Here is an 18533-nt window from a genome sequence, read left to right as displayed (position 1 = left end):
TTATATTTTCGACTGAAATATTCGATGTTTATTTCTAGTGCCGGAAAGTGGCGGACATAAAACGGGAGGGGGGTGGGGTGGAGCAAAGTACACAGTATTTCAACATAGCATCACACTCACCTTGTTTTCTCAGGGATAACCGAGCTGCAGCACAGATACCTCACTGTGGCTCGGCATGTATGTGTTGGTTACCTCACTCACTTATCTCATACACTAAATACAGTCACAATTGTTTGTGCGTGTTTTGTTTTTCTTCTATATTTTTCAGCTACAACTTGCCAGGTAGTTTCTTTTTTTTTTAATTTATTTATTAATTTTTTTTGCCAAATGTCTGTTTAGGTACAGGTTGGGGTTGAGTGGAAGCACTCAGATATCCACACTTTTTTCTTCTTCTTCTTCTTCTTTCAGCTTTATAAGTACCACGTTTGTACCTCCAGGCCTCCAGCCAGCTGAGCCCACATTTTCTGGTCAATAGTCAAGGGCAGCTCAGCCGCCCCCTCTGTCCCTCCTACTGGAGCAGGGAGGACTTTCTTTTTTTTTTTCTTCCCTTCTCTCCCCTCAACACTGGAGCGAGTCAGAGTTTGTTGGGAGTTCGGTCATGTCTGGTCCATCGGGTGTCCGACTGCTGCTGCTGCTGTGCGGCTGTGGCTGCCTCTGGCTCGCCAGCCCAACATCTGGAGCGCTGATCATCTTCGAGGACGATGAGGCTCCCGAGGTAAGTCCATACTTCTATCTATCTATCTATCTATCTATCTATCTATCTATCTATCTATCTATCTATCTATCTATTATCTATCTATCTATCTATCTATCTATATCTATCTATCTATCTATCTATCTATCTATCTATCTATCTATCTATCTATCTATCTATCTATCTATCTATCTATCTATCTATCTATCTATCTATCTATCTATCTATCTATCTATCTATCTATCTATCTATCTATCTATCTATCTATCTATCTATCTATCTATCTATCTATCTATCTATCTATCTATATATCTATCTATCTATCTATCTATCTATCTATCTATCTATCTATATATTATATATATATATATATATATATATATATATATATATATATATATATATATATATATATATATATATATATACTGTATATTTTTTATTTATTTATTTTTCTTTTCTGATTTTTTGGCAACACATTTGTGTTACAGGAAATGACGAGAGCCACCAAAATACTTCAGGTGCTTGACTGAAACTGTTAAAAAAATGTGTTTTATGTTGGTGGATGTAATGTATTGGTTTAATTCATTTGAGCAAATCATAATTAAGCAAGCAGAATTTAATTCATGTTGGTCAGTATAATAATATTAAGCTTCAGTAATCTAGTGAACACGGCTATGAGCAAATTATTCTTACGCATGCAGAATTTAAAATTCTTCTGGAGGGGAAATCAATTTTATTTATTTGTTTCTTTTTTTTTTTGCTCTAATTAACACAAGAATTTCAGCTGAAAGGTTATTGTTGCAATTTTGCAATGTTTTAATATACATTTCCTGTCTTGTTTTTTTTTCTTTTGTTTGCTCTCTTTGCTGCAGAAACGAAGTACAAACGAGGCAACGGTAAGCTCATTATGTGTTCTGTCAGTGAAAGGAGACCCTTTAACTTTTCCGCATTTATTCAAGTCGCAACGTCAAACTCCAATGTGCGCCAGGCTTGAAATATCAAGGGATATTTTGTGTGTGACGTGGTTTGGAAACTGCAGATTTTGCTTGAGCTGTTTTGCGAAGAGGAACGGTGAGAATGCGTTTTAGACCCACTTTTTTCGGTTTCTGGACCAAAAAGTGGGAGTGACTCACCTGGGCTCAGAACAAATGCATGCCACACTATTCAGATTTCAGGCCGCACACAAACAATATCGACAGCCTGCGTCACTTTGTCTTCCCTGCACAATTCTGTGCTTCTTTCTTATCACTTGAAATCTATTAGAAGTTTTAGGCTGTTAAATGGAAAAACATGGGGGAAAAAAATTGAAAAGGAAATAAATATTTCAGGAAGATCCGGTACTTTTTCAATACTTTCCACAAACAAAAAATGGATTCATTTATTTATTTATTTTTACATTTAGTATGAAAGAAAGGGTTTTCTGAAAGCCTTTTAAATATCTACTTTAAACAAAAGTAGATATTTATGTAATATAAAGCAAAACCTAATGAAAATAATTGTATTTTTTGGAAAAAGCCAGTAATATAGTCGTCGCCGTTATTCTCCGTGAGAAGATGCAGACTCACAGCAACACTCCCAGGGTGTAAGAGGTGACATAATGTCTCCTAAACATCGTTTCCTAGCTGCCGTGTGTTTGGCATCAGCATCGTGGAAATTGTATAAAATTTTGCAGCAATCTTCTGCCCAAAATAACTACGTTAAAAGATGAGCTCATGACAAACAGAGTGTGTCAGAAAGGTGCCGCTTCGACCTCACTGTGTGTAAAAACAGCATCTGGACGTAAGAGGTCATCATATGGTGCCGACCTCGGTTTTGCTCCTTGTCCTTAATCCGCATAGAGGATAAAAACTGCGAATGTGACGTTTGAAACGCTTGCTGTTTGTTAGCGAAACTGTTTGCCCAGTTTTGTTTGCACAGAAGAACTCAAACTCTGCCACTCTTTGACATTTTAGTCAAATCCCAAGGTGGACTGCACAAGAGTTCATTCGTGTGTCTGAACTTTTCCTCACTCGTTCACCAATAATTTATTGGGATTCCTCTGACACAACAATAGAGAAGAGAAACAAAGAGAATACATGATTTGTCAGTCATTTCACTCATAAAAATCTGAAACGTGTGGCGTGTCTGCGCATTCATTCCTCGTGACATTACAGCTTTGAAGACATAAAGACTCATTTTTTTATTTTATTTTTTTCTTTTTTGCCATTCTTCCTGGCGAAATGGCCCAAGTTGAGTCAGACTGGATCTAAAACATCTGTTTAAAGACGTGCTTTTAAGTCTCACCTCAGATTCTTTTGCCGGCTTCAGGCTGGGCTTGAACTAGACCAATCTAACACAATGGATCACACTTTGAGTTAAACCATTCCATTATTAGATTTTCTTCCGGGACGACCCCGTACTTAGCTCCATCCATCCTCCCATCATGAAAAGAGTCCAACACTGTGATGCTTCCACCGACATGCGTCACTGTCTGGATGGTGCGTTCGAGATCCGGACCTGAGCCAAATTGCGACTCTTTGTGACTTCCTGTCAGCCTGGGCTTATTTAAATATATTTTTACTCATACAAAAAGTGGACAATATTTCAAGAAGTGTGTGAATCCTTGAGATAACAGATTACGCTGGATTTAATTTAGGAGTATCAGTGCAAGGCGGCCCGAAGACATAAGCACTCCACACTTTTCAGATTTTCTGGTAGAAAACGTGGAAAGCCATGTTACTTTCCTTCCACTTCCTATTTTAGTGCTATTTTGTGTTTTTCACATCAACTCCCAATGCAATCCAATGGAGTTTGTGAGAAACGAGCTCAAAACTCTCTTGCGCGTCGTTCCTCGGACAAACAAAAGAAAGGATTCATCATTTCAACGTCAAAAATATGAATGCTTATATTTAATTTTGGGATGACAGGTTTCCCTTGTTCCTTGCCTCCCGTCCACAGGTGGAAGTGCTCAGTGTGACGGTGGACTGCACCGTGACGAACCGCTTCGCCCACACCGTCATGACCTCGGTGGCCCTGAACAAGGCCAACGTGTCAAAGGAAATCTTTTTCGACGTGGAGCTCCCGAAGTCTGCCTTCATCACAAATTTCAGCATGTAAGCTAGATTTCAGGTTCTGTTTATCTCAGCCTCAGTCGTTTTTTTGTTGTTCTTAGATTCTAGTCTAAATATCTCAGCACACTTCCAGTGGGGCGATGCTCACTTACGAACAATTTTCTCGGCAAGACGTAGGAGCTTGTTTTAAGTCGGTCGTTCCTTAGTAGTCAAGAAAAAGAGCTTGTTCCATTGACAAGTTATTTCACTTGCAACATGGAGGAAATGTCATGTTATAGATGAAATAATCTGTCAATAGAACAAGCCTTTCTATTAAGGAATCATCGACTTGAAACGAGCTCCAAATAACTTCCTGAAAAGTTACTTGTCAGATAATTTGTCGTTTTCCAAGTGCAGTAAGATGTTTAGGCCGGAAAGAGGATAAATATTACTTGGTAAGGCTTTCCAGTGAAGCAAAGCAATACATATTTTTTTTGCGTTGTCGTTTGTGTTTGTGCTACTCAGGGAGATTGAAGGGAAGGTGTACGTCGGAGTGGTGAAGGAGAAGGAGAAAGCCAAGAAACAATATGAGAAGGCCGTCTCGTCCGGTCAGACGGCGGGACTGGTCAAGTGAGTCGACCGCGACGCAAACTAGTTTCTTGTGAAAGTGACGTTCTTTAAAAGCTGATGTAGCGTTGGGAGCAGAAAGAGATACCTGTGTGTGTGTGTGTGTGTTATTTTGTTTTGTTTTTACTGCAGGGCTTCTGGGAGGAAGATGGAGAAGTTTTCCGTGTCAGTCAACATCGCAGCTGAAAGCAACGTGACTTTCATCCTAACCTACGAGGAGCTCCTTCAGAGGAAACTGGGCCAGTATGAGATTCTGATCCGAGTCAAACCCAAAAACCTGGTTGAGCAGTTCCAGGTGAGTGACCAGATGATTCGTTTTCACTGCCTCCTTATGATGGGATGAACGGTGTCTCTGTGTCGGAAACAGATTTCGACCAACATTTATGAGCCCCAGGGCTTGTCTCACGTTGACGCCCACGCCACTTTCCTCTCCAATGAGCTGCTCCCCCTAGTGGAGAAAACAGTCCTGGATAAGAAGGTGCATATCTGTTCACTGGTCGTTTTGCCTCCCTGTTTAACAACCAAGGCTGATGCTTCACTTGTTCTTTTTCTCGTCAGGCCCACATCTCCTTCTCTCCGACCGTGGAGCAGCAGAGAAAGTGTCCGGGCTGCGATGGGACGCTGATAGACGGTGATTTCATCATTAAGTATGACGTGAACAGGCAGGAGAGCGTCGGGGACATCCAGGTGCTCTATGAACTCAGATCACAGATTCATGTTGTTTGTTTGGCTTGCATATATTTGGCCATTCAGTGCAAGTTGTGACTCTGTTTCCTTCTAGATTGTGAACGGCTACTTTGTGCACTTCTTTGCACCCCCTGACCTGCCCAGAGTGCCAAAGAATGTGGTGTTTGTCATCGATAGGAGCGGCTCCATGATGGGCACGAAGATGGCACAGGTGAAAACTCTTCAGACATATAGTGGGTGCAGCCATTTTATTTGTCAAACAGCAGTGTTCCCCTTGCATAATAATAACAGAAGCTCACATACACCAGCTGTTGATACCGCACATCGCTCCCTTTGAAGGGGCAGCGTTCTATGAAGTCGATTTATTTTTAGCTCTACATCGTATTGCACCATTATCAAAAACATACCTGGAGAGCTGCTTTGATTCTGTCATGCATGTTTAAGAAATCTTTTGATCGCCCCTCTTGTAGCCAATATGACTTAAAGCCATATTGTATCTGGGTGCGACTTCCCCCAGCTCAGCTCCTTCAGACTAGCGGCTGCATCAATTAGCATGCGCCTGGTGGAACTGCTGAGCTTGTCAAATAGGACAGGGGTGGGCAACTCGAGGGACGGTCTCCTGCAACTTTTAAATGTGTCTTTACTTCAACACCTGAGTCAAATAATGAGGTCATTAGCATGACTCTGGAGAACTTGACTCAATCGTTCTTGCAGTCGTTGCTGAAAATGGTGATTCAAAGCAAACACATCATATGTGAGGACAGTTACTTTTCGTAGCAACATTTGTATCGACTTGTGTGCATGTTTGGAAGGCCAAAAGTCACAAGGGTCATTTGGGTAGTTTCCGGAGTCATTTTTTATTTGAAACGAATGAACACGGTTGTTTCACCCAACTACTGACCACGTCAGAAAGAATGTTTGTGTTTTTATCATATGTCTTCTCTAGAAAATGTCCAAGAAAAAAATTTCCAAATTCTGTTGGAGTATGTAAATTTATGACCACGACTGTGATTGTGAAAGCTGCTGCGTCAGTGCTGGCAGGGGTACGTCTTGATTCCAGAACTTTTGCAGACCCGAGATGCACTGGTGGCCATTTTGGAGGACCTCCATGAAGATGACCACTTCGCTCTCCTCCAGTTCGACTCCAAAGTTCTGTCTTGGAAGGAGTCTCTCACCAAAGCGACCAAAGAAAACTTGACTGAAGCAAAGGTCTACGCCAGGTCAATCCAAGACAATGGAGGTCGAGACAACAAAAAGTTCAATGTGTCACACTTTCTCAATTTAATTACAGAGTCAAACAATTGACAGTTTGCTTATTTTATTTTGCCAAGCTACTGATATCAACCAGGCAATGCTGGACGGAATAAATATGCTGAGGAGAGACAGACAGGCGAACCGGCTCCCTGAGAGAAGCATCGACATGATCATCTTACTGACTGATGGAATGCCAAACTCTGGTAAGTCTTTCCATACAGGGGCTTCCAAAATTGTTCATATCTCTTAAACTTTTTTCACAAATTTGCATCGTATAGCCTGATTTGGCTTGAAAATTTAAGTGATAGACTGAGATTTTTTACGCATAAAATAGAAGGAAATAATATGTTTTGCATGTATCTGTTCAAATAAATGCAAATATATATTGATTTCTTTATTGGGTTGCACATTTATGCCCTGATTGGAGAACATGACTCTGTGTGCCTTTACATGAATCGAGCATGATTCTCCAGAAGTGAGGAATTTTTCCAGGGGAGCCCCGGGCCCCTCTCAGCCCCCTCTTTTGGTCGCCACTGTGCCAGTAGAGCTGGAAGTCTTTGTGGATGTGTTTCAGTAACCTTCATATCTCTAGAAACTAAAACGTTATATCTGGAGTGTTTTAAAGTGTGTGTGAAGCAGTCTGGCTTGCCGTCAGCCTGTAAAACAATGCATAAATATAAGTCGTTGAGTTGCTCTAGTCTAGTACATAAAATCCTAATAAACCACAAAGAAGCTTGTGGTTGTAATATGGCTTACCGGGCTTCGAATACTTGTACGAGGCAGACTGTGAGATAGATCTTACCTTTTTATTTTTACGTACTTTGTATTTATAACATTTTTTGCGTGTGCATCCGAAGGAGAGTCTAGTATCCCAAAGATCCAGGAGAATGTGCGTTCTGCCATCGGGGGGAACATGTCTCTGTTCTGTCTCGGATTCGGAAACGACGTGGACTACAACTTCCTGGATGTGATGAGCAAAGAGAACAAAGGACTAGCCCGCAGGATCTTTGAAGCTTCGGACGCAACTCTGCAGCTCCAGGTGAGCGGTTTGAGTTCTGCTCGGCGAAATGAATCTGATGCGATGCAAAAATGGAATCAACTGCAACCATTTGCAGGATTTCTATGAAGAAGTGGCCAGCCCTCTGCTGATGGAGGTGGACCTGATATATCCAGACAATGCAGTCGACTACGTGACCACCTCTCACTTCCCTCAGTTGTTCAACGGCTCAGAGATTGTAGTGGCGGGTCGGTTGATGGACAACGACCTGGACAACTTCCTGGTGGAAGTCCTTGGCCAGGGCGTAAGAAATAAATTCTACAGAAAAAGAAGTCAAAGGGTTTCGTCGGGTCTTCATCCGTCCCATTCAGAATAACTTTCCCCTTTCCTGTGTAGTTTGAAAATAACTTCAAAGTGCAAGGCCAGGCCGGCGTTGTTGACTGGAACGTGATGTACCCAGATGAGACTTACATCTTTGGAGATTTCACCGAGCGTCTGTGGGCATACCTCACCATCCAACAACTCCTGGAGAAAAGGTCTGTTGCGAAAAGGAAGCAAGAAAATGAAATACTCAATGCATCAATTTGAGGCTTATTGGCATAGAATTTGCTTTGATTGTCAGAATCCAAGTAGTCCGGATTCACGGGGAAACTCTTCAAATTAAATTGAGCGTGTTACGTGGGAACATCCAAGTAAATTTTTCCCGTGTTTCGTACTTTGATTTCGAAAGCAGCAGAACAAGGAGGATTCATTATAACTTTATTCAAAACATTGAGATTACTAAAACTACCTTTCAGGAACGCCCAGATGATGATGTCTGGCCCCAGAGATGAGCATAGTTTGGTACTAAATATCCAAATGAACCTCACTATTCCGCCTAAATAGACGTAACTTAATTTCTGGACTTATCCGGGCTCATTTCTTTGTGTCTGATACTTGAGTTGTAACCGACACCCAGTGCGGTTTTCACCGTTCATGAAAAATTTACTTGCTGAGAAAAGATGTTGATCTTCGTTTTCCCTTGCCGGTTGCGTCGAAAGCAGTGCTGATTAAATTGTATTTGTCAGCCATCGCTAAATAAAAATCCAACATTGATGGCAATATGTGTTTTTTTTCTCATCGCAGTAAGACTGGTACAGCCGATGAAAAGGCCAACGCCACAGCCAAGGCCCTGGAAATGTCTCTGCAGTACAGCTTCGTCACTCCTCTCACCTCCATGGTGGTGACCAAGCCTGAGACAGAAGACGGCACAGACAGTCCTCTCATCGCGGACAAACTGACCGAGGGTAAAACAAAGTTTTCCTCCCCTCCGATCTATCCAGTCAACCTCTTGGCGTAGAAAATAAGCGTAATTTACATCTTTGACTGGATTTTGTGGTTCAAAACATGTCAAGTTGCCCGTTGCTGGTCTTTTTTCACAGAGCAAAGACAGCAAGCGGAAAGACTGAGACCGATGGGTGAGACAAGCATTTTCTGAAAGAAAAAGAAATGGAAAAAAAAACTACTCAGTTTCGGTAATTTATTAAAATGTTTTTATTTTACTTGTATTTCAATGTACAGCATACTCACGAGTTCGATCAAATTTCTTCTCTGCACCAGTGCATTATGCATCTCCTCCAGTGTTTTTAGGTAAGTACATTTCATCATTTCCATGACACTTTCATTTTTAATATATTTTTCTGGAAGTATTTAATCTGTACAGTCGTTGCGGAGCAAACAGAATAAAGCTAATGGTCTGTTGTTGCCATACGATAATTGTCTCTGTGCGTTTTCTCCAGAGTTACAAAATGTCATTTTAGTTCTTAAGCAACGCGTTTAAAGTTTCAACCACAAAGGCAGAACTTAACAATTTAAAATTTGCTTGAAAAGCAAGAAAAGACAAAAAAAAAAAAAGACAGACAAACAGACAAAATAAAGAAACACAGCTTTAAGCTTTTTCACAATGAAACGTTTCAGTTCGGATTGGTGGACATAAAAGAGTGACGGTGGTAATCGGAGCAGCTGAAATACTCTGGAGAGAGTGTCAGAGTGACAGAAATAGTCCTAGTTTGCAAAATTTCTTCAGATGTGATGGTTGGGAGTGACTAACGGAAGAACCAAAAGACTCTCCAGCTAAAAGAGGCAGATAAACCACAGAATAACTCCTGCCTTGCCCGACGCTGATTGACAGTAGCAACTGCATGAAAGTATTTGAATAATTGTTCAGAGCAGAAAATGACAGACTAAATAAGCTGTGAATACATGTGGGAAATGATGCGCCCCCAAGGATCGTCACGAATGAAACTCGTATTAGGACCGGTACGAGTAAACTGTTTCCATCCAGAGCAACTATTATGAAATGAAATGGTGTCACAAACCAGAATGCCCCAGTCGTTTATACATTTCATTTTCACATCAGCGTCAGAGGACGTAGCAAACTAATGGAAATGTTTAAAAGCAGCTGAAGTTGGTTTTGATCTTTAGCTTCTAGGATGAGCGAATCCGCATTTGTAGCAAGTGGAGGTATTAAGGACAGAGCCAAGCTTCAAAAAATACAGAGCTCTCACTCCAAGCGCCACCTTTTTTAATTGTTTCTGCTACTGTTTGTGCTGCAGTGGATGGAGATCCCCACTTCATTATTGAGCTTCCTGGGAGGAACGACTCTCTGTGCTTCAACATCAACAACGCGCCGGGAACCATCTTCAATCTGGTCCGTGACCCAGAAGCAGGTCGGCAAACCAGTTTCAAACAGTTCGCCCTCTGACGTTCGACCTGTCCGTCCTTTCTGCACTGATCCCCGTCGTCTCTCCTCAGGTGTTTTTGTCAACGGTCAGATCATCGGAGACAAGATGATTCCTCCTGATGGGAAAATTAACACTTATTTTTGGCGTTTCTTCATCGTCCACCGGACTTTGGGCGTCAGCCTGCAGGTGACCACTCAGTACATCTCCGTTTCGCAGGACGGTAAAGACGCCAAGCTGCTGTGGACAGATACAGCCTCTCTGAAAGGACCCAAGTGAGTTGGAGCTGTTTGCTTTTCGTACCAGGAACTCAGAGTACGCTGAGGTCCTGGAACTGCTGCCTTTACAAGGTTTAGTTCCATGTTTTAAGCAAAAACTATAGTTTGACTTTAGTTTGATCAGCTCCACCAAATCCTGATTGTCGTCACCCATGTCTACTTAATAGTTTGCTTGTTTCCTCCCGTGAGACCAGCGTTGGAGGAGGCCCAGTTGGGTTAAACCAGGCAAAAATGGGGGACGTCTTTCAGCAACCTCCAGTTTCTGCTGCAAAAAAACCAACATTTTATTATGTTTTTTTTTTGTTTCCCATCAAAATGAAAACGGTTCTGCTAAAGGAAAACTTTAAAAGTGTTCTTCAGATTAGCTCGATTGTGACAGTCTTCGTCATGTTGTGTTTCAGCGTGGATGTTGTGGTTACTAAAGATGGCAGCCTGACCGTGACGCTACGGCGCTCCGTTAAGTTTGTGATCCTGCTCCACAAAGTGTGGAAGAAGCACCCTTACCACCGAGACTACCTCGGCTTCTACACCCTGGACACCCACCTTCTGTCCCCTTCAGTTCATGGCTTGCTAGGTGCAACATGATGGATTTTTTTCTGTGTGTGTGTGTGGTGGGTGTGTGTGTGTGTGTGTGCGTTTTTACCCTTCCTGAATAGCACTACAATTTAAATTCAGTGTTTTTCATAGTGACCTGGTTTAGTAAAACATTTAAAGACAAGAATGCACAATGCAGCAAGACGTATTTGGATGGATCTGGCACAGATATAAATGCAGCAAATCATAAATCACTTCCTGCATGCGCACAAGTACATTACCAGAAATTAAAAAGCTGAAGTATTTCAGTCATTCAACTGAAAAAGTGAAACTTCAATATTCTCACACAGTTCTCATGTTAATTTGTTAAATTTGATTATTGCATATGTATACTGTAAACCCGAAATTCAGTTTCTGACAAGATTAGAACCAGGAAGTATCAACCAGATTTAAATTTCCTGACCTGGTGTTGTTTGAAAAATAAATGTGCCTGCTTTGACCTGTCCTTCAGGCCAGTTTTACCACGGGGTTGAGTACGAGGTGACAGACTTACGTCCCGGGGAATCTCCAGAGAAACCAGACGCCACCATGTTTGCAAAAGGACACCAGCTCAATGTGACCAGGTAAGTCGAGAGGGTGGGGCTGGTTGTCGTAAACGTCTGAACGCGATCCCGACCTGTTCTCCTGGATCCGCAGAGGCTGGCAGAGGGACTTCAGAAGAGACCTGAAGAACGGAGAAAACGTTCCCTGCTGGTTCGTCCACAACAACGGATCGGGCCTCATCGACGGCGCAGCGGCAGACTACGTCGTGTCGAGCCTTTTCACTACGGTCTGAAAGCAAGCGGCGCATTCTTCTGCACTGCTCAATAAGATCCAAATCAAGTTTGTTGAAACAATGAGGAAATTCGGCTTGACACTCTTGCAGAAAACAGAACTGTCTTATTTTTTTTCCAATATTGTGGCAAATTTCTAGGATTAGAAGAAGCTTTTTAAAAACACTGGCAGGTGAAAAATGAACCCAGTTTGGGTTATTTCCCCTGTTGTGGACAATTTCAGTACTTTAAACTGAATGAATTTCAGACTTTGTCTTTTGTTCTGCTGTTCAAATAATCAGACTAGCAAACCAGACAACAACAAAAAACGTTAATATAATGTGCATCATGGGCCAGTTTGCCCCCTTGCCAATTTGTTAACCTCATTTTACGTCGACACGTTGCCATGTCATCATCGCCTACGAAGTCCATTTCATCAGCAGAAACAAAGCAGGTCACATCCGTGTCTTCAATCGTGGCGCGTCGGTTCATTTCTGACACTTCTGATGACTTCCAGAGATAAATAATCACACAGATTCTCATATCTCACATATAATTTTGTCGTGTTGTTTTACATGTACTAGAGAATTTATACATCTCCACCACATTTCCATTTTCTGCGGTTCAATCCTCACATCTGGTGTCTACTGAAATGTTCTGACCCTGGATTAAACCAACTTAACTCTGATCGCATTGTGGCGAGGATGACCTGTTCTTTGTTAAAAAAATAAATCAACTGCACTACAATAAACATATTCTAATTGTTTTGTTGTTATTTGGTTCATTTAGACAAATAATGCGGATTTTGTGTTCCACAAAAAAATAAATAAATAAAAACATGACGAGAAAGATTTGCTTTTTGGAGTTAACAGATGAACTGTTGAATTTAATAAACAAACTTCACACTCTATCACAGACTGTGGAATGCGTTTCTTGTCTATATGGACTTTATGATCAATTCTTATTAGTATTTGTCAATGCGTGATTCCTGAACGTAGCTAGCGCTGGCGCTACGTGTGCAACAAAGCGCTATCTCAGGAGTTAGAAACTTTCTCTCCAGAGTGAACGAAAGTCATGAACATCATTTTGTTGCGTCACTTTACCGTTCCTATTCCATCCTGAAGAAGCGGTTTAATAAAGTGGGATCAGTCGCTGACTACAAAATGGCGACCTGTGAAGTATGAGGAGTGTTCTTGTTTCTTGGCTAATTTAACAAAATGAGTCATAATTTTTGATTTTCAACTCCTGCTCCAAAAGCACAAAACTTCTTGTTGCTTTTTGTTTTTAGTGTGTGTGTGTGTGTGTGTGTGTGTGTGTGTGTGTGTGTGTGTGTGTGTGTGTGTGTGTGTGTGAAGTGATTATCGACGTTGGGGAAAATTCTGTTTATTTCATTGTAGGGGTCAAAGTTCTTACAAATGCTCTCAAGCTATATTTTGTCTTTATTTATTCATTTAGGAGGAGAAAATCTTGTTTCAGTAAATTCTCTTGTGTTTGTTTCAGCTTTTATAAACAGGTCAAAACCTACCCGAGGTCCAATATGCTCATTATGCGACATAATGCAACACCAGCTCATATTTAGTTGTATTACAAGTCTCAGATCTTGTAATACAAGACGGTTATTAAAAGTGCCAAAAGGGCCATTGTCATGAAAATGTTTGCAACCCTCTGCTGCAGGACGAAGTGCAACCACAACACCAAATAAAAGCGACATTAACAAACTGCTGTCTTTATTCCGACTGCGACATGAATAGTCTTTATTCATGAACATGAACCTTCTTGTTTGGACAGGATGAGCATCCCCACTATTCATCCCTAATCCCTGAAGACATACCATGTACATGAAACCACATGCACACACATATACACAATCTTTGTTCAATAGGTGGAGGCTCCCTCTTTTTTTTTTTTTTAATGCTCAGTGTGGGCGGAGTGACTTTTACAGGAAGATTTGATCCCACATGCTTCGAATTCCCTGCACGCAGTTTCCAGCTGTTCTGGCGCTGAGGCCCTCTTGCCTCTAACTTCTTCCCAGGATGCTGCTGCTGCTGTGGGTTTGCATCTGCATCAGTCCTCCGGTTCAGGTCCAGGGAGCTCTGGTTCTTTCCCGAAGAGACGGCCTGAGACAGGTATTTACTCTGAACAACATATGAAGCAATTTGTATTTGTTTTATTCGCTTTTCTGCAAAGGAGCTTTACTGTATATCAGAGAAAAAGAAGATCTTTCTCTCTCTCGCTCTCTCTCATTTATGGGCATGCAGGCACTGATATGAACTGAACCGTGGCTGCTTATAGACAGTTTACATAACCTCCTTCCATTCAGGCGTTAATCGCGTTGGTACTGCTTATTTTGCACCCCTGCAGATTCACATCATTTTTTGAACGTAAGGAATCCTCCCTTTCAAACCAATCCAAGCAATTTAACTTAATTTTTGACTTGCAGTTGCTTTCTTTTCTTGACAGAGCTGTAAAGTTTTGATCACGAAGTATAGCAAAATGCATGAAATTCCTTTTGGAGATTATGTTTGAAACCTTATACTTCCCCATACCCCAGTCTGATCTTATTAACTTTGATTACTATGTGATGCTATGTGTTTAAACAGGCCTTTTCCCATCTGAGCCCCCTGTTCTCGCCTCAAGTGCCTCTTCTAAAATCCCTCTCTCTCTTCTAATTTCCTCAGTGCCCAGAATCAGAATCTCAGATTGGGAAGGAAATAAACACGTCTATGATCATAGCCAGTATATAACATGGACTGTCCTTTCGTGCCAGTTTGACTTTTGCAAACAGCATTCTTGTGAGTCTTCCACAATAAGCTCTTTGTCTGATCCTGGGAGCAAACATAGACATAGACATGCACATGTGCTGTATCCTCTGTACGCTGGAATCACTCGCTGTACAAAAAAACATAAAAACAGGAAACGCGTTAATGTGTGTCAGCAGGTGCCGACTGCTCGTCGACAAAACAACAGAAAACTTGTTAAAAGCTTAACAAATGAGGTTCAAGTCCACTTCTCACAGTCTGCTCCTTTCTCTCTGCTACAGCTGGTTCGGCACAAGGAAGCTTGATATGAATGCTCAGGCAAGTTAGTACTGCCATCCACTAAGTTGTTTCTCTGCCGTTATCAACGTTTAGCTGCGCATACGTAAGCTTGATTGAGAGCACTAAGTCCTTCTTTATGCCTCTGATTAGTTGTCGGAATAATATCCCGTTCCAACGATTCGATTTCCGGACAGCAGAGAAGACGTTCCACTGCAACATGTCCATTGTGTATGAAACCGCCTGCTGTTGGAAAGCGCTGCTAATCCACTTTATTTGCTTTTGCAGATGCTCTTTAAATCTCTCCTTGGATGGTTACAAAACCGGGCAGAGAGATGTTAAAGTAGGGGATAATTTGACTCCTCACCAAAAAGAATTTGCCCAATTGTTTAGATCTGGATATCCCAAGCACTTTCAGCTACCGATTCCTTTGTAAAGAGTCTGAAAAGTTGCTGCACCTCCTGGAGGCCAGACATGTCTGGAACATGTCTGTTTGGCACATGTTTATTGCCAAACGGTGAGAAATTTCTGGTTCACCATGTTTTTCACTGTTTTCAGGATGCCAGAGAAGTTACGGGACACAGTTCAATAAAGGTAATCATCTTACATGAGCTGTAATTAAATGCATTTATAAGCAACCGTAACATCTCTTTTCAACTTCTCTCCCACAGAAAAGAAGTACAAACTGGAAAAATGTAAGACACACAGATGATTATTTCTATTGACCTTTATGTTTGGATGAACTGTGACTGGACTATGATGACCAGCAGGTCTCACAGGAATGACGCTGTTTTCTAATTCTAAAGTCCAAAGCTGATCAGTGCCTCCAAATGCAAACCGCTGTGCTTGTTCTGTCTTTTCCCTCAAGAAGTTTCCTTCTTTTTCTGTTTTGACGACGTAAACAAGCAGAAAAACTGGAGATGTTTCCGCAGCGCTGTGTTTACACTGGTGACTTAGTTTTATTTACAGACAATTTATTTTCACATGATTTCGGTCGAGAGCCCAGAGCGCCACAGGTCGACCCTCATCTTGGCCACCAGCCTCTGCTGCTCCTCTGTTCCACCACATCTGTTTATAGAGTCTCACAACATTTAAAGCGTTCAAAGAGCAGCCAGGGGAAAAAGAAAACAATTCACATGCCCCGTAAAGTCACAGGAGCAGAGCAACAACAAAGAAGAAAGTTTTTGGTGACGTCTTAACATGAAAAACAACCACAGAACAACAGCATGGCAAATTAAATTAAATCGTCTTCACCAGATATCAAGATGATTGAGAGTCCATCTTTCTTTATAGGGTGCTTTTTTTTGTAAGAGGAAAGCAACAAGAATTACAAAAAAATCAAACAAGATTGAAATCTCAGTTGGGTTCAGACAGAATCGTTGACAAATAATTTCGCAACTCCATTAACATCGTTCAAGCTTGACAATGCGAGCCGACACTTTCAACAAGACAAAGGAAGAGCTTCATTTCAAAACATTTTTCTTGTTTCCTGACCACGTTACCTTTCCTGTTCTGGAAAAGGTGGAAGTGCACAGTGTCAGAGTCGCCTGCACGGTGACGTCCCGCTTCGCCCGCACCATCGTGACGTCCAAGGCTCTGAACGCGGCAAACAAGTCGGCTTTGAAATGGATCTGCCGAAGACCGCCTTCATCACCAGCTTTAGCATGTCAGTCAACGCTTCGGCTCCGTTGAAAAGGTCCCAGCTGGAACTTTTGACAAATCTCATCGTGTCTCTCACAGGGAGATTGACGGTCACATCTACGCTGGAGAGGTGAAGGAGAAGGAGAAAGCCAAAAAACAATATGAAAAGGCTGTCTCCAAAGGGCAATCTGCTGAACCTGTCAAGTACGTGGCACTGGGGGAAATAAAAAGAAGGCCAGAATGTAAATGTTTGAACATTCATTCGTTAAAGTCGTCTCTTTCCGCTGCAACAGGGTCTCTGGGAGAAAGATGGAGCAGTTCTCCATGTCCGTCAACGTTGCTGCGGAGAGCAGCGTGACTTTTGTTCTGATCTATTTGCAGTACTCTAACAATATTTGTGCTGTTTCTGCAGTGGATGGAGATCCTCATTTCATAATTGAGCTGCCAGACAAAGAGGAGGCGCTGTGCTTCAACATAAGCGACAGACCGGGAACCATTTACAATCTAGTCAGAGACCAGAAATCAGGTCGGTATGGTGGCTTCTTTTAAACCGCATGTGTCTCTCCTTGAGACAATTGAAGGAACAAGAACTGAATCATGAGCATTGCTTTTCAGGTTTTGTAGTGAATGGCCAGATCATTGGCAAAAAGACATTCACCCCTCTAGCCAAGAACAACACATACTTTGGTCTTTTTGCTGTCACCCACAGAAAGCTGGGGCTGCAGCTGGACGTGAACACTGACCATATATCAGTTTTTCACAATGGCAAGCATGTTAGGTTGCAATGGTCTGATACGACCTCAGTGAAAGACGACAGGTGAGTAGCGTTGCTTTGCAATAGATTCCGTCACACTCTCTGGCATAATTAGTTTTTTTGTGTGTTTCACTGTCACTGTCTTGGTTTTAGCTTGGTGCCCCAATTTTTTTTCCCTTTCTCCTCTAGTTTGGACATTAGACTGATTAACAGCTGCAGTCTGACCGTATCGCTCCGGCACACAGTTAAATTTAGGATCATCAGACACACAAAGATTTGGAAGAAATACCACGACCAACAAAACTATCTGGGTTTCTACACCCTGGATAGTCACCACTTATCCTCCTCAGTTCATGGACTACTTGGTAAGTAACTACATTAAGACTTTATTATTGTGGTGCAGTGATACTGTACTTGTTGAATGTTTCAGTAAGCCTTTAATCACACTCCACAGGTCAGTTCTACCATGGAGTTGAGTTTGAGGTGACAGATTTGCATCTAGAAGTGGAGGGAAAGTCAAATGCGATTATGTACATAAAAGGCCAAGCCATCAATGTGACCAGGTAAATGTTTTTCTTTTGGAAAACGGGACTTTGAAAAAAAAAAAAAGGACTAATTCTTTTTTAATTATTATTTTCAATACTCTGAAGACGCTGGGAGAAAGATTTCAGCAGGGATGTGGAAACGGGAAAGAACGTCCCCTGCTGGTTCGTGAACGATGATGGACACGGCCTCATCGACGGATCAGCTTCAGTCTACACTGTGCCTCACCTTTTCACTTTTTAGATCTTAGAAACTCACCATATCCGCAACATGTAACATCATCGGTCTAAGGTGGTAAAATACAGTGGATTTTGAATTTTCAATTGTAAATCATCATGCAATTAGAACTCCTTTGTAAGCTGTGTTGAAGGAAGGTGCTACAGGTCGCTGCAACGCAAGTCGTGCGCTATTGTCTAATGCTAACGTTTACTGATTTGCTTAGAAGTGTTCGTGCCTTGTTTAAACTTTTTGCTCATGAGGCATTCAGTGGTAATCATCTTAAGAAAGAAACTAACTATTGGCCTTGAGCAGTGTTCATATTGTCACCATTCCCTTCCCACTAACAAATAAAAGTCTTCAAAGTGTGGAATTCATTTAGGTTCAATCCATTTTCCAATGATACTTCAAACATAAATTCTTTGTGTGCAACCGCTTTCAGAAATCAATCGTTAGCCAATAGAGTGAACTTGTGGGTAACATATACAGCCGTGAAGGCAAGGTGCTTTGCTTAAAACGGTGTCTGCCTTTTTCTAATTAAGTGAGTAATGGTTTATAAACCCATTTTTATAATCATGGGCATTATAAAAATGCACATGATTTCTGTTTCTAACTGAAATTAACAAATACTTCAGTCTTGTGTTTACACTACAATCATAGATTGATCAAATTTATAGTTTTCTTCTAAGTTTCTAAGTCCTAAAAGTTA

General features: G+C 41.5%; 2 protein-coding genes across 2 annotated transcripts; both read left to right on the top strand.

Annotated features, from left to right (window-relative positions):
* Positions 1 to 166: 166 nt before the first annotated feature.
* itih3a.1 (inter-alpha-trypsin inhibitor heavy chain 3a, tandem duplicate 1) lies at positions 167 to 12545 on the top strand. The gene is made up of 23 exons (XM_055027055.1): positions 167 to 282; positions 409 to 715; positions 1186 to 1215; positions 1570 to 1593; positions 3635 to 3789; positions 4252 to 4356; positions 4486 to 4648; positions 4721 to 4831; positions 4912 to 5040; positions 5135 to 5251; positions 6112 to 6280; positions 6372 to 6497; positions 7152 to 7333; positions 7410 to 7595; positions 7688 to 7827; positions 8417 to 8577; positions 8713 to 8748; positions 8852 to 8920; positions 9886 to 9999; positions 10085 to 10286; positions 10691 to 10863; positions 11335 to 11446; positions 11520 to 12545. Exons 2-23 carry the CDS (start codon positions 599 to 601, stop codon positions 11656 to 11658), a joined length of 2760 nt encoding a protein of 919 aa, XP_054883030.1. The 5' UTR covers positions 167 to 282; positions 409 to 598; the 3' UTR covers positions 11659 to 12545.
* Positions 12546 to 13668: 1123 nt separating this feature from the next.
* LOC129353065 (inter-alpha-trypsin inhibitor heavy chain H3-like) lies at positions 13669 to 18201 on the top strand. The gene is made up of 11 exons (XM_055022270.1): positions 13669 to 13761; positions 14314 to 14371; positions 15229 to 15264; positions 15342 to 15365; positions 16192 to 16336; positions 16411 to 16553; positions 16724 to 16837; positions 16927 to 17128; positions 17255 to 17430; positions 17520 to 17628; positions 17716 to 18201. Exons 1-11 carry the CDS (start codon positions 13669 to 13671, stop codon positions 17849 to 17851), a joined length of 1236 nt encoding a protein of 411 aa, XP_054878245.1. The 3' UTR covers positions 17852 to 18201.
* Positions 18202 to 18533: the final 332 nt, after the last annotated feature.

Source organism: Poeciliopsis prolifica, unplaced genomic scaffold, assembly GCF_027474105.1.
Source record: "Poeciliopsis prolifica strain line A6 unplaced genomic scaffold, Auburn_PproV2 SCAFFOLD003, whole genome shotgun sequence".
In the NCBI taxonomy this organism is placed as follows: domain Eukaryota; kingdom Metazoa; phylum Chordata; class Actinopteri; order Cyprinodontiformes; family Poeciliidae; genus Poeciliopsis; species Poeciliopsis prolifica.
Note: the sequence above shows the minus strand (reverse complement) of the source record. Positions and strands in the feature narration are given on the sequence as shown.

What these genes read in the sequence shown, in the direction of transcription:
- itih3a.1 (XM_055027055.1), top strand. Translation starts at nt 599, where the DNA reads ATGTCTGGTCCATCGGGTGTCCGACTGCTGCTGCTGCTGTGCGGCTGT. An exon ending in TTCATCACAAATTTCAGCAT is followed by an intron (nt 3,790 to 4,251) that starts GTAAGCTAGATT and finishes TGTGCTACTCAG; the next exon opens with GGAGATTGAAGGGAAGGTGT. An exon ending in TGGGCACGAAGATGGCACAG is followed by an intron (nt 5,252 to 6,111) that starts GTGAAAACTCTT and finishes GAACTTTTGCAG; the next exon opens with ACCCGAGATGCACTGGTGGC.
- LOC129353065 (XM_055022270.1), top strand. Translation starts at nt 13,669, where the DNA reads ATGCTGCTGCTGCTGTGGGTTTGCATCTGCATCAGTCCTCCGGTTCAG. An exon ending in GAAGAGACGGCCTGAGACAG is followed by an intron (nt 13,762 to 14,313) that starts GTATTTACTCTG and finishes TAATTTCCTCAG; the next exon opens with TGCCCAGAATCAGAATCTCA. An exon ending in ACCTCAGTGAAAGACGACAG is followed by an intron (nt 17,129 to 17,254) that starts GTGAGTAGCGTT and finishes TTTCTCCTCTAG; the next exon opens with TTTGGACATTAGACTGATTA.